At 41.9% G+C, this 14,965-nt stretch overlaps 1 protein-coding gene across 2 annotated transcripts; it reads left to right on the top strand.

Annotated features, from left to right (window-relative positions):
- Positions 1–2,040: 2,040 nt before the first annotated feature.
- tcp11l2 (t-complex 11, testis-specific-like 2) lies at positions 2,041–14,924 on the top strand. Of its 2 annotated transcripts, XM_029761626.1 has the most exons (11): positions 2,043–2,197; positions 5,102–5,212; positions 7,835–8,027; positions 8,325–8,457; positions 8,557–8,677; positions 8,999–9,222; positions 9,767–9,903; positions 10,215–10,402; positions 10,993–11,174; positions 11,252–11,424; positions 13,145–14,924. In XM_029761626.1, the coding sequence occupies exons 3-11, from the start codon at positions 7,847–7,849 to the stop codon at positions 13,414–13,416; spliced, it is 1,611 nt and encodes a 536-aa protein (XP_029617486.1). In that variant the 5' UTR covers positions 2,043–2,197; positions 5,102–5,212; positions 7,835–7,846; the 3' UTR covers positions 13,417–14,924. The 2 variants fall into 2 exon arrangements, with proteins under 2 accessions (XP_029617485.1, XP_029617486.1); XM_029761625.1 differs by lacking the exon at positions 5,102–5,212 and having other exon boundaries at positions 2,041–2,197.
- The last annotated feature ends 41 nt before the right edge of the window (positions 14,925–14,965 follow it).

Here is a 14,965-nt window from a genome sequence, read left to right as displayed (position 1 = left end):
TCATGTAATGCAAAATGCGTCCACATACATCATGTAATGGAAAATGCGTCCACATACATCATGTAATGCAAAATGCGTCCACATACATCATGTAATGCAAAATGCTGTCTACATGATGATACTGTTCTCTATTGTTAGAATTGGAATGGATGTGAGAAAAAAATACTTGCAATAAATAGGGTAAATACAATAAAACATATTTTAAGTATTTAGTGGATTTTAAAATCAAGTTTACAAAATTAATGTTGACAGCCTCACAGGAGCCACATCATCTCCACCTGGTTGATCAGTTCAGAATATGCTCTCATTCACCGATGCTCATATAGAGGAGATTGGGCCATTGTAGTTTTTCTGCTGGTCAAACAGAGCAATCCTTTTGCATGTATATGTATATTGTGTATTGTATATATGTATTATGTATATATATATGTATACATATGTATATATGTATATATTGTATATATTGTATATTGTGTATATGTATATTGTCATCTACAAGACCCTGCTAGGTAAAGTCCCCCCTTATCTCCGCTCACTGGTCACCATAGCAGCACCCACCTGTAGCACGCGCTCCAGCAGGTATATCTCTCTGGTCACCCCTAAAGCCAACTCCTCCTTTGGTCGTCTCTCCTTCCAGTTCTCTGCTGCCAATGACTGGAACGAACTACAAAAATCTCTGAAACTGGAAACACTTATCTCCCTCACTAGCTTTAAGCACCAGCTGTCAGAGCAGCTCCCAGATCACTGCACCTGTACATAGCCCATCTATAATTTAGCCCAAACTACTACCTCTTCCCCTACTGTATTTATTTATTTTAATTATTTTGATCCTTTGCACCATATTATTTATATTTGAACTTTGAACTTTCTTCAAACTACAAATCTACCATTCCAGTGTTTTTCTTGCTATACTTTATTTACTTTGCCACCATGGCATTTTTTTGCCTTTACCTCCCTTATCTCACATCATTTGCTCACATTGTGTATATAGTCTTATTTTTTTCGACTGTATTATTGACTGTATGTTTACTCCATGTGTAACTCTGTGTTGTTGTATGTTGTCGAACTGCTTTGCTTTATCTTGGCCAGGTCGCAATTGTAAATGAGAACTTGTTCTCAACTTGCCTACCTGGTTAAATAAAGGTGAAATAAAAATAAAATAAATAAAAAATGTATATGTTTTTGCATTGTTTACCTACCAGCACAAAAGAAAAGAAACCATACAACCTTAAAGCACAGACGAGTGGCGCAGCGGTCTAAGGCACTGCATCTCAGTTACTACAGTTCCTGGTTTGAATCCAGGCTGTATCACATCCGGCTGTGATTGGGAGGCCCATAGGGTGGTGCACAATTGGCCCAGTTTTGTCCAGGTTCAGCCGGGGTAGGCCGCCATTATAAATAATAATTTGTTCTTAACTGACTTGCCTAGTTAAATAAAGATCAAATGTAAAAAATAAATCAACTGGTGTGTCCTTACTGTGCCTTTGAGTATCCTTGAAAAGGGGAGGTGACAAGTCAATTTGTGAGAGGAATTTTCCACAACGTTTTCCACACCCTGGGACGTCCCAAACCCCTCCCCTATTGAAGTTGTAATGTAAAATGCTTAGGGGTTAGTTATAAATCTTTGGTTAGGGTTTTAGGGGTAAGGACGCCCCAAGGATCTCAGATAACACGTTCGAGATGTCATGTACTGGATACTAAACATAAAAAACAATGTATGTGGCATCATGTATTGTTGAATGTTTTGTAAAAATGCATTTAATCTTTCACAACGTCACATCCGTAAACAAAGAAGTCCCATGTGAAGCAGAGCCTACCATTCATCGAGAAGGAAAGGGAGGTACTTGTACTGTTAACGAGGAACGTGTCATATATCGAAGGGGATATTTTCTTTCAGTGAGCTAAATCCGGGGATAATACCATATATTGAGATGAATGAAACATGTATTCGTTATATAATGATAGCTATCTATACATAAATTGCTGTTTGTATATACGGTTTAGGTTTGTATTAACGTTGCCCAACAAAGTACCCCCCCACCGCTACTGAACGGTTTAGCCCAAATCGAACAGCAAGCCAGCTGTGGTCTTGGACCTTTAAAAATACTAAAGTGCCGTCTGCTAACTAGACTCAACCTCCTTTACAAACTACTCTTTTGGTGTATAACCTAGTCTCCCACAGCGGAGACGTGAAAAGGTAAAACATAGCTATATTTCGACGTATATTTTTGTTAGCATTAGCACATGCTAGTTGGGAACTTAGCCAGATAGCGAAACCCTTTGAGCTTGTCAACAGTCACCTATGCTATGATGTTGCTAGTTACCAATGTATTGTTTGGGTCATGTTTATCCTTGTTGGTGTGATTGAGCTGGATGTATGTAATCGTAACGTTAGTTACAAACTTGAACCCATTCGAAATTGGTGGTTTAGCGTTAGCATTCTTGTTTACAAACAAATGAATAACAATGTACATCTAGCTGTTAAAAAGCCATTTAGCTCCTGGTCAGATTAATCTAACGTCGTTAGCCTGCTACGCTTGCACGATCGCGCTTGTGACTTCATCCGTAACAATAACAACTATTGCTTGTAGCGACATTTTAATTTGAGTTAGCTTCAGTACAATTCTTCCTGTGTAACTAGGTGCGAGGGTCAACATGCTTTGCAATCAATTAAAACCCTTTCAGCGACATAGTTATTGTCTTGCGTTTCTTTTGGCACAGGCAGATCTCTTCTCAGTCTTGTCCAGCTCTCTTGTTTTGGTGCTGCAGGATCACGTGTACTTATCAGTGACGCGTGTGTGGATATATTGTTTTGTGCATGCAGCTCGTACAGTGTATTGCAGCTTAACTGAGGTTGCCCTGTGCTGTAACCAGCCTTGTAGGACTGAGCGACGGATAGCTTCTACGAATCCGAGAGTGAAGGACTCGTCTCTAACATGCAGGCTCACTTTTTGTGAACATTCCCATCAAAAGTCAGACTTTTGAATATACTTAATTTGAATGCACAGTACCAGTCAAAAGTTTGGACACACCTACTCATTCAAGGGGTTTTATTTATTTTTAATAGTGAAGACAAACTATGAAATAACACATGGACTCATGTAGTAACCAAAAGTGTTAAACAAATAAAAACATGTTGTATTTTAGATTCTTCAAAGTAGCCACCCTTTGCCTTGATGACAGCTTTGCACACTTTTGGCATTCTCTCAACCAGCTTCACCTGGAATGCTTTTCCAACAGTCTTGAAGGAGTTCCCACATATGCTGAGCACTTGTTGGCTGCTTTTCCTTCACTCTGCGGTCCAACTCATCCCAAACCATCTCAATTGGGTTGAGGTCAGGTGATTGTGGAGGCCAAGTCATCTGATGCAGCACTCCATCACTTTTCCTTCTTGGTCAAATAGCCCTTACACAGCCTGGAGGGGTGTTGGGTCATTGTCCTGTTGAAAAACAAATGATAGTCCCACTAAGCGCAAACCAGATGGGATGGCCTATTGCTGCAGAACGCTGTGGTAGCCATGCTGGTTAAGTGTGCCTTGAATTATAAATAAATCACTGACAGTGTCACCAGCAAAGCACCCCCACACCATCACGTCTTCTCCTCCATGCTTCACGTGGGGAACCACACATGCGGAGATCCGTTCACCTACTCTGCGTCTCACAAAGACACAGCGGTTGGGTCCAAAAATCTCAAATTTGTAATCATCAGACCAAAGGACAGATTTCCACCGGTCTAATGTCCATTGCTCGTGTTTCTTGGCCCAAACAAGTCTCTTATTATTGGTGTACTTTAGTAGTGTTTTTTTGTTGCAGCAATTCAACCATGAAGGCCTGATTCACACAGTCTCCTCTGAACGGTTGATGTTGAGATGTGTCTGTTACTTGAACTCTGAAGCATTTATTTGGCCTGCAATTTGAGGCTGGTAACTCTAATGAACTTATCCTCTGCAGTAGAGGTAACTCTGGGCCTTCCTTTCTTGTGGCAATCCTCATGAGAGCCAGTTTCATCATAGTGCTTGATGGTTTTTGCGACTGCACATGAAGAAACTTTCAAAGTTCTTGACATTTTCCCCATTGACTGACCTTCATGTCTTAATAGTAATGATGTACTGTCATTTTTCTTTGCTTATTTGAGCTGTTCTTGCCATAAAATGGACTTGGTCTTTTACCAAATAGCCCTATCTTCTGTACACCACCCCTACCTTGTCACAACACAACTGATTGGCTCAAACACATTAAGAAGGAAAGAAATTCCACAAATGAACTTTTAACAAGGCACACCTGTTAATTGAAATGCATTCCAGGTGACTACCTCATGAAGCTGTTTGAGAGAATGCCAAGAGTGTGCAAAGGGTGGCTACTTTGAAAAATAAAAAATGGAATTGTTTAACTTTTTTTGGGGTTACTACATGATTCCATATATGTTATTTCATAGTTGTGATGTCTTCGCTATTATTATACAATGTAGAAAATAGTAAAAATAAAGAAACCCTGGAATGAGTAGGTGTGTCCAAAGCTTTGACTGGTACTGTACTTCACCAGTTGTCTGCTGATTTTTGTCCTTATGTAAGGTGATCTGAGACAAAGTATTCGCAGGGAAGTGTTCTTTGCCCAACTTTGAGTACAATGGTCTGTATATGGTTGTTTATTAAAAAATTAAATACTGATGCAATTGAGTACCACAGTATGAGTCATAAAACCTAGAAATGGTTCCAATAGTTTTTTCACCATAAAATGTTCCATCTGGGATTTTAGCACAGGAGGTTGGTGGCACCTTAATTTGGGAGGACAGGCTCGTGGTAATGGCTGGGAGTGGAATAGTATCAACTACATCAAACATGTTTTCCATGCGTTTGATTCCATTCGATCTGTTCCAGCCATTTATTATGAGCCTTACACCCCTCAGCAGCCTCCTGTGGATTTTAGAATGTCATATAAGGTCTGTGTTTCGTGTAGGCTTACCCTGGCATGATATTTTGATAACCATGCAAATCTCTCTCGGGCAAGGTAACTTTAAAAAAATGTTTCAAAGCTAACTATTGATAAGAGTAAATGGACATATTATGCATCACGTGCAATGCCTGAAACGATTGAAAATACAGGTTACAGAAACTACCGACACCGCAAAAAGTTGGGTAAACAACCTTTTCCCGTGGATACCCTATCTCCACCTCCTACCTCCAAAAGGATTAACAGCATGTACAACTAGTAAAGTAAGTGTAAATATCATTTTATTCAACATCCTGGCATGTAGAGCCTACTACTTCTTTTTTTAGGGCAACTTCGGATGACTGCTAATCCATGGCGTAACCATGGTAACAGTCTGTTTAGACAAAGCGATGGGGAATCAACCAATGACAGCGTTGCCATGGAAAGCTATTTTCTCCACTGTTGTTCACTGATATTCCGTGCACACACATGGGTAGCTATTTTGTCTTCATGTGGATACGGGACGCTTTGTGATTGTAATGTGATCATATCGAACTAACTCGCCTAACTACAGTAATAGACAAATCCTAGGCTATTTCTAGCCACTGTGCAGTGTCAAGTGGTGATGAAGTGTCAGTTGCTCTGCAGGGATCGACATTAAGGGTTACCCTATTTCCCAGGGCAAGTGACCTGAGCAGCCGTGCAAGTTGAGTCTGCTCTGTGGTTGCCCCAATGGGCATGTGATATTTTTTTTTACTGTTAACAACAAAAATGCTAAGAATTTCAGTTGTCTGGTCTTTCTAGTTTCTCTGGTTCCTGTCTAGGGGAAAATAGCTTAAAATGATCATACTTGATCATAATCTTCGGGCATTCAAAATACTCCTGACTTGGCCGATGGGCGAATGCCTTTCAGACCTTCATCTCAATCCCTGCTCTGTAACCCTATGTAACGTTCCTTTTCCTCCTGGGTCAGGGCTCTACAGTGCAACCATTTTACTTACACATGCGCCTAAATATGTTGCTGTGCCACCTAGAATTTAAATTTAGGAGCACCAGTGTGCCTAGAAATATAAAGGATTCTAGCTTTATTACCTCAACTATAAGGTCAGTGTAGATCCTTGTGAAGGGTTGCCTTATCAATGCCTTTGTGTCTAAGCAAGCTAATTGGATGCAGTCATTTTTAAATGCTTTGACTTGCATTTGCTTTAGGAATTCTCTCTGAATCACCTGCCTATTTATCCTTCATTGGTAGGACTGGGCACATCACTTCAGGCATCACAATAGACATGGGCTGATCTAGCAAGAAAATACAGTGCATTCGGAAAGTATTCAGACCCCTTGACTTTTTCCACATTTTGTTACGTTACAGCCTTGTTCTAAAATTGAATAAATATTTTTTTCCCTCAATCTACACACAATATACCCCATAATGACAAAGAGAAAACAGTTAATTTTTTTATTTTTGCAAATGTATATAAAAAATTAAAAACACTATTTACATAAGTATTCAGACACTTTGCTATGAGATTTGAAATTAAGATCCGGTGCATCCTGTTTCCATTGATCATCCTTGAGGTGTTTCTACAACTTGATTTTGCTTTGTCATTATGGGGTATTGGGTGTAGATTGAGGGGGGAAAAAACTATTTAGTACATTTTAGAATAAGTCTGTAATGTGGAAAAAGTGAAGGGGTCTGAATGCTTTCCGGATGCACTGTATCAAACAACTTCAGACGTTCCCTTTCTCTTGTGACCGTTGAGATATGGGTTATGACCTTGCCATGTCTGACAGGAGAATGACGATGAAGGTGATGACTGAGACTACACACAGGCATAAACTATAAAGTCACAGCCTTCCTCCATAAGAAGGAAGCACCACCTAGCTATCTCTGGACTGGAGTTGTTGGTGTTTTCTTTGCCAGATAGCCCAACAGGGCAACACACGTCTGATACTATGTCTTCTGTATATGGCACGTTGGCCTAGTAGTTCGACATAGTGTATTGGAATTTTTAAGGTCAATTTTAAAACTATTGGCCTAAATTCAAGTGCTTTGCCTCAACAACACGTATTGTTCTGAAAAGTGTAGGCCAAGTTGTTTACTTGATCTCAATGATGGGATGGCTGGAAGTGTGCCTTTATGTTGCTTGGACCGATGTGCGGTACACGAGAAGGATTACCATGTTCATCTAAGCTGTGAAGTGTAACTGGATCTGTGGACGGTTGGCTGAGAATCCCACTGTTGTCATGTTACCCTGGAGACTCATGTGATCCCATTCATAACACTGTCCCTTTGTTTTGTTATTGCGGAAGCAGGCTGAACTACGATGATAATATCCCTCTTTTTTTTATCAGCAACATCTTTAAAGTCAACTAATGTCTGAATCATTTTGGAAACTGTGTGCGTTGATCCTTTTATCTTAACTGGGGCACAAGTGGATGGCCCTCCTCCTGTTTCCATGGCCACTCTGGCCTAACAGCTGTTATACTGTCCTGTGGTGTTTGCCTCTCCTAGCAACAGGAACACACACACACACAAATGGTAATGGTAACACACCAAACCAAAAAGAGGTAGTTGAAAGATTGGAGTAGTGTCTTCAGTAAGGTAGTGCAATTGTTTTTATTGGGAGACCTCAGACTTTGGAAAGGGAGGTTAAGCTAGGTTTAGCTAGCTCATGGCCAGTCCAGAGCCTTTTATAGGCTACATAGCTAGATAATGAATGTAAACTCAAGGCTCTGGCTACAACTGCCTGACCCCCACTACACAAGACTTAGAAACCCCTTATTTTTCCGTAAGGGAAACTTGTGGGTACATTCCAGTGCATTCATACCACATGTTACAGTACTCATGTAGGCTTAAATAATGCTACATTTATACATGCATGCATGACTGCTGTACCTGCCTGCAGCGCTAGCCCGCCATGCCTGGGACTGATGAGCGACCCACCTCCATGTCCACCACTGGCAGCGAGGACGCCAGCAGCGACGCCGAGTCGTCGTCGGACCGCTGTAACAGCATCACGTCTGTCAGCGACACGTCTGACTGCTCCCGCCAAAGCTTCACCAGTGACTGCTCCAGCAGCAAGCACAGCTCGCCCTCCTGTGAGTAGATCTCCTTCCTCCCTGTCTAGTAGGACTGCTTCTTAGGCTTGTCAAAATGTCACCCTAAAAATTGCATTTCCATTTCCTACCCTTTTCCAGAAAGTGTGCACTTGCACACTTCCCATCATTGATTTAAAAGCATTGGATTGGTGTTGTCATCACTTTTGGAGTAGTATAGAGAATCAGAATGCAACACTGTGTGCCCTCTCCCCACTTTGGTTGAGCTTTCAAACGCTAAAATGGCTACTCTCAACACTTTGTTTTTGTTATTTTTATTTTTATGCCCCCTATTTACAGCTAGCCCGCCCAAAACTATAACACTGGATGATGTCATGTCTTCTGCCCGGGACCTGTCCAACCTGACCCTGGCCCACGAGATCATCGTCAACCGTGACTTCCATGTGGAGCAGCCCCACCTACCTCAGAACAGGTACATACCAGCTCAAAATGGACGCCCAGTGAACATGGCCATCACTTGGGCTACTCAAATGCCAATTGACAACTGATGATATTCAATTCTCCTTTTCAGTTTGGAGAAGCAAGTCAAAGACATAGTTCACAAGGCGTTCTGGGATAGCCTGGAGTCTGAGCTGAATGATGACCCACCAGAGTATGAGCACGCTATCAAACTGCTGGAGGAGATCAGAGAGGTGAGCTTTGGCCCTTTTCCCCTCTATCAAACTTGATGAATCCATGGTTGGAAAGCTTATCTTTTCAGGAAGATGACCCTGTTGAAAGACTTTGAAAACATATAATTTCTAACTCCCTGAGCAGTAATCACTGATCTGACACAAGTGGATAAGCAACAGTTATGTAGTGGAATCCATTCTTTCACCTGTCCAATTGTGTATGTATTGTGAATGTATGCAAGACGGATGTATTTAAAATGGGCTAATAGCTTTGAACATTGATATCTTCTAGCTATATATTGTTTCTTTCCTTCATTTTTTGAAACCATTTACTATGAATAGATCCTGCTGTCGTTCCTGAGCCCGGGAGCCAATCGGCTGCGGACTCAGATCCTGGAGGTGCTGGACATGGATCTGATTCGCCAGCAGGCGGACAAGGAAGCGGTGGACATACAGGGCCTGGCCTCTTACATCGTCACCATCATGGGCAAGCTGTGCGCCCCTGTCCGCGACGATGAGGTCAAGAAGCTCTGCGAGAGCCCCGACAACGTTGTGTCAATGTTCAAGTATGTTTGGGCAAAGTTTTGTTCCCAACCCTTTATTTGGATAATTGTAGCCATCCCCATATATGGCTGGCACCCATTTGATCCTTTTAGCTCTCTAAAGCTACCATGCATTTGGAAAGTGTTCAGACCCCTTGACTTTTTCCACATTTTGTTAATTTACATCCTTATTCTAAAATGGATTCAAAACAAGGTAATCAATCGACACACAATACCACAATGACAAAGCGAAAGCAGGTTTTTAGACGTTTTTGCAAAATTTGAAAATAAAAATATAACAAAATACCTTATTTATGTAAGTATTCAGAACCTTTGCTATGAGAATCGAAATTGAGCTCAGATGTATTCTCTTTCCATTGATCATCCTTGAGATGTTTCTACAACTTAATTGAAGTCCACTTTTGGTTAAATTCAATTGACCCTTTTAGATCTCCAAAGCTAGAAGTACAGATGTTGAGGCATGGGTTTGATGATGGCAAGTCACTAGGTATTACTTCTGGAGCCAAATCCAAAGCATCCGTTTTGAGAGTGTTATTACATTGAGCAGGGAGATCTTCCGGGTGCTGGACCTGATGAAAATGGACATGGTGAACTTTACCATCCAGAGCCTGCGGCCCGATCTGCAGAGGCAGTCAGTGGAGTACGAGAGGGCAAAGTTCCAGAGCATCGTGGAGAAGACTCCCAGTGAGTCTGTGTTGTTATTAACCTTTGTTTATGAGGAACATTTTATTGGCAATGGACTGGCGTTTGGATCATTTCCCTGTTCCTTTACAAATACATTTGACCGTTGAGTGCCTAAAGGTCAGTATAGTATTCATTCATTTTTGAACATGGTGTGCTCCTGGAACCTAAATTAGGTGCCTGTACTGCTTTATGGTATTAGGGGATGTTTGATTTGTGGTATGTGACGCGTGGGTGTGATTTCTCTACATCATTAAATGAAAGATGTCAATCACTATTAAATGCCATACAAATGACTGTCCTAACTTCCTCAGGTGCATTGGACCATACCACTGAATGGATCAAGTCCTCTCTGGAGGAAGTGCTTTTCTCCATGCCAACCGTGGAGCAGCCCAACGGCCATGGGAAGGCGGGGAAAGCCCTGCCAAGTCCCCTCCTGGTCTTCAACAGTGGATTCATCCGCCTCCTCACCTGGGACTACCACAAGAGCCCACTGCCTGAGGTGGGTTGGAGTGTGTGTGTGTGTCTTAGTACACAGACGGTTTCAAAATAATTATTTGCTTATTCAAAACATATCATGATTGCCATTGGATTACTTGTCTTTTGTTATTAAGAAAAGGTGACATTCAGTGTGTTTGTCAAGTTACGAGGGTGTTGCTGAATGTTCACAGGGGAAATGTGTGTGTGTGTGTGTAAATAGAGGTGACGAGGATGTTGACAGGTGTTGGTTTCTGTGTATTATACTTCTTGGTTTAATGAATTTGTGGTGTTTATTTGCATATAGACTATTACCTAGAGGGTTTGTTTGTGTGTCTAAAATGTGTGTGAATTCCATATGAATACAAGTGTCTGAAAGAAGGTACCATCTCTCTCAACCAACTTACAACCACAAGTCTATTAAATTACCATTGTCTAAAATCTAGTCTCCATGAGGTGAATCCTAACTTCCACTAACGTCAAATGTTCATTTAGTCATGCATTGATGTCAATGGAAGACTAAGTAAAAATGTGGCTTAAGTTGATGATTCGTCCCTATATGTGAAGTCCATTTGAGTCTCTCTCTCTGTGTGTGTGTGTGTTTAACCCACTCAGACCCTGATGACAGACGAGGTGCGTCTGCGGGAGCTCCAGCGGAGGCTCCAGCTGCTAAAGGCCATGGCCTCCGTGCTGCTCATTGTCTACAGCGCCATCGGAGGGCCCATCTCGGGGCTGCCCGCACTGGCCGAGCGCCTCAAGAGGATGACCAGCGTGCTCCTGGAGGGCATGCACAGCCCGTAGGTTCTACATAACACACACACATACATACATTTCAATGTGAAAATTGAGACTGACAACTTCCTCCACTCTGCAGGGACTTTAACCTGTCAGAGGCTCTGGGGAACATCAGTGGTCAGATCTGCTGTGAGCTCAACAAGTCCCTGACTGAGAGGAACTACCCAGCCTTGCCCCCAGAACTCCAGGTCACACTCAAGGGCCAGATCACCAGCATCACCCAGGAAAACAACCCTATCCGCAGTCTTGTGGGTAAGAAAAACGACACCTGAGGGCCTGACATGGATCACTAACAATTTAATTGTATATATTTAATGCAATGTTCTCAGCCAAGCTACATTGCATTCGGAAAGTATTCAGACCCCTTGACTTTTTCCACATTTTGTTACGTTACAGCCTTATTCTAAAATTGATTAAAATGTTGGTTTTTTTTGCTCATCAATCTACACACTATACACCATTATTATATATTTTATTTTGTAAATTTAACAAATAAAAAAAACGGAAATATCACATTTACATAAGTATTCAGACCCTTTACTCAGTACTCTGTTGAAGCACCTTTGGCAACGATTACAGCCTTGAGTCTTCTTGGGTATGACGCTGCAAGCTTGGCACACCTGTATTTGGGGAATGTATCCCATTCTTCTCTGAAGATCCTCTCAAGTTCTGTCAGGCTGGATGGGAAGCGTCGCTGCACCGCTATTTTCAGGTCTCTAGTGAGGTTTGTTTAGGCTCAAGTCCGTGCTCTGGCTGGGCCACTCGAGGACATTCAGAGACTTCCCCCCCAGTCTGAGGTCCTGAGCGCTCTGGAGCAGGTTTTCATCAAGAATCTCTCTGTACTTTGCGCCGTTCATCTTTGCCTCATCCTGACTAGTCTCACAGTCCCTGCTGCTGAAAAACATCCCCACAGCATGATGCTGCCACCACCATGCTTCACCATAGGGATGGTGCCAGGTTTCCTCCTGGCGTGACGCTTGGCATTCAGGCCAAAGAGTTCAATCTTGGTTTCATCAGACCAGAGAATCTTGTTTCTCATGGTCTGAGAGTCCTTTAGGTGCCATTTGGCAAACTCCAAGTGGGCTGTTATGTGCCTTTTACTGAGGAGTGGCTTCCGTCTGGCCACTCTAACATAACATAAAGGCCTGATTGGTGGAGTGCTACAGAAGGTTGTCCTTCTGGAAGGTTCTCCCATCTCCACAGAGGAGCTCTGTCAGAGTGACCATCGGGTTCTTGGTCACCTCCCTGACCAAGGCCCTTCTCCCCCGATTGCTCAGTTTGGCTGGGGCAGCCAGCTCTAGGAAGAGTCTTGGTGGTTCCAAACTTCTCCCATTTAAGAATGATGGAGGCCACTGTGTTCTTGGGGACCTTCAATGCTGCATAAATGTTTTGGTACCCTTCCCCAGATCTGTGCTTCGACACAATCTTGTCTCAGAGCTCTACAGTCAATTCCTTTGACCTCATGGCTTGGTTTTTGCTCTGACGTGCACTGTCAACTGTGGGACCTTTATATCGACAGGTTCGTGCCTCTCCAAATCAGTTGAATTTACCACAGGTGGACTCCAAGTTATAGAAACATCTCAAGGACGATCAATGGAAACAGGATGCACCTGTGCTCAATTTCAAGTTTCATAGCAAAGGGTCTGAATACTTATTCAAATCAGGTATTTCTGTTTTATTTTTAATACATTTGCACATTTCTAAACCAGTTTTTTTTTTGCTCAGTCATTATGGGGTATGTGTGTAGATCGATGAGGATTTAATATAAAATGTTATAAATTTTAGAATGAAGCTGTAACGTAACAAAATGAGGAAGAAGGGGTCTGAATACTTTCCGAATGGACTGTGTAATTATACATTGTGTGAAAATTTTGCTCCAGTTTATTGAATTGCTTGAATAGCTCACAATTGTCTCATGCCTGTTTTTCTGATCACTCTGTTTGTTCTGTGCCCCTTCTCCGTTCTTCTCCAGAGGGAAGGGTCCAGCAGTACTTCCGGGTGCTCCTCGCCACGCCAAACTCTCACGTGAATCCGCCCCCGACGCCCGGAGGCCTGGCCCTGATCCAACCGGAGCTCACCTCCATGGCAGTCACCTTCGTAAGCCTGGTCAACTTCAACAAGCAGGTCTATAGCCCCTTCTACATGATGATCCTCAAGACCCTGCTCTTCAGTAACGCGGCGTCTCCACCGGCAGCCACCGCACCTCAGGACCCCAGCATACAGAACCCTGTGAACTCCAACTAGGACCGCCAACCTACCTACCGAGCCAGGAGCAATACAAAGCTGGAGCTGACAACACCTTATTTGAAAAAGGGACAAAGAATGGAAAGACTTAGCAGCTAGCTAAATCCTCCCCCCAGTGGTCGTTCTGATTCCTTGAGGCTGCAATCGCTCCCTTATCCCTAACCCTCCTTCCCTTAGGCTTTAGATGAAGTAGTATCACATCTACGTTTTGCCTAGAACGTCGGGATACGTGTATTAGAGGTGCGTCAGGAAAATGACAACGAGCGATTGTGGTGCACGTCCAAGTTTTGACTAATCCACCTCCCACTGTCGTGTATTGCGACATCCGCTTTGTGACACCTGACCTGATCTGTTAGATTTTGTGTAGATTCATACCTAAAAACGGACCCTCGTGTTTTGTGTGAGGAATCTTTCCCAAGGTCCTTTTTAGTTAGATTAGGGTACGTTGTGAATCTGCTTTCGCATGGAAGTGAGTGCTCGACGTCCATTCTCCTGTTGTTATTTTGGAGGGTGTCATCGGAAAAGGGTAGAACGTTCATGAAGTGCTACTGTTACAAAGAACATTTATACACATTTCATAGACTTTATGAGAAAAGGGAAAGGCCTATATATTTAGAATCATGTCGCCCATTTTTCTAACATCACATCTCATATGCTTTATGCTGTGCAGAGCGTAGGTTAAATAAAGTTGATCTATAACTGTTTGTTACACGTTGACAAATCCAGAACACAAAATGCTATATTATTCATGCCATTAGCCTATTCATTGAAGTGCCACCATTTGAATAGAAATATATAAAAGTTGTTTTTTAACTTATGTCGGCTTGTGATAACTCGCCATTAAACTGGTTAGGGCACGGGAAACGTCATCTTGAATGAAAACAAGAGACTTGTTTTAATTGTTGCTTTCCAACATGTCGAAGACATGTTTAAATCACTTGAGCTAAATTAGTAGACTTAATTAATATATAACTTTTTTTGGGGGGGGCTGATTCATTGATATGGTTATGGAATCACTAATCCTGATGGATTCTGACCTTTGACCTTTTGGAGATAAATATAATGCATGTTTTATTTTTTGTTAACATTCGTTGGAAAATGTTTTGTTGTATGTTAGCCCTTGCATAGTATTCAGTAATTTTGTTGGGTTGTTTGAATGTGTTGACTTAATGTAGATTTTTGTTTTGTTATATGTCAGTGGATTTATTAAGTCGCTTGCTTTATCTTCAAGGTACCAGTATTAGTTGTCCTTCTATACCTATATTTCCCTAAAAGCTATCCAACAGCTGTATATTTCTTGACATTTTATGTAATATCTATCTTTGGTTTAGAACTCAAGTCATTAGAGGTGCTGAAGATGTTTTAAAATGTCTAAAACTTCCCACAATGGAACTTTTTGATGCAGAATAAACATTGTATGTTAGCTTTTAAAATTCACTTGAATAAATACATTTTTATCTTCTCATGTAATGCAGCTATAATACAATAAACTCTCATGCAGTACCTTATTATTTGTCTAGCAATGACGTGTGTGTGTGTGTGTGTGTGC

This window comes from Salmo trutta, chromosome 8 (genome assembly GCF_901001165.1).
Source record: "Salmo trutta chromosome 8, fSalTru1.1, whole genome shotgun sequence".
Lineage (NCBI taxonomy): Eukaryota > Metazoa > Chordata > Actinopteri > Salmoniformes > Salmonidae > Salmo > Salmo trutta.
Note: the sequence above shows the minus strand (reverse complement) of the source record. Positions and strands in the feature narration are given on the sequence as shown.

Bases quoted from the DNA above. Each gene is read 5' to 3' on its own strand.
- tcp11l2 (XM_029761625.1), top strand. From the start codon at position 7,847: ATGCCTGGGACTGATGAGCGACCCACCTCCATGTCCACCACTGGCAGC. The intron at 10,403-10,992 runs GTGGGTTGGAGT...TAACCCACTCAG, and splicing joins ACAAGAGCCCACTGCCTGAG to ACCCTGATGACAGACGAGGT. The intron at 11,425-13,144 runs GTAAGAAAAACG...GTTCTTCTCCAG, and splicing joins CCCTATCCGCAGTCTTGTGG to AGGGAAGGGTCCAGCAGTAC.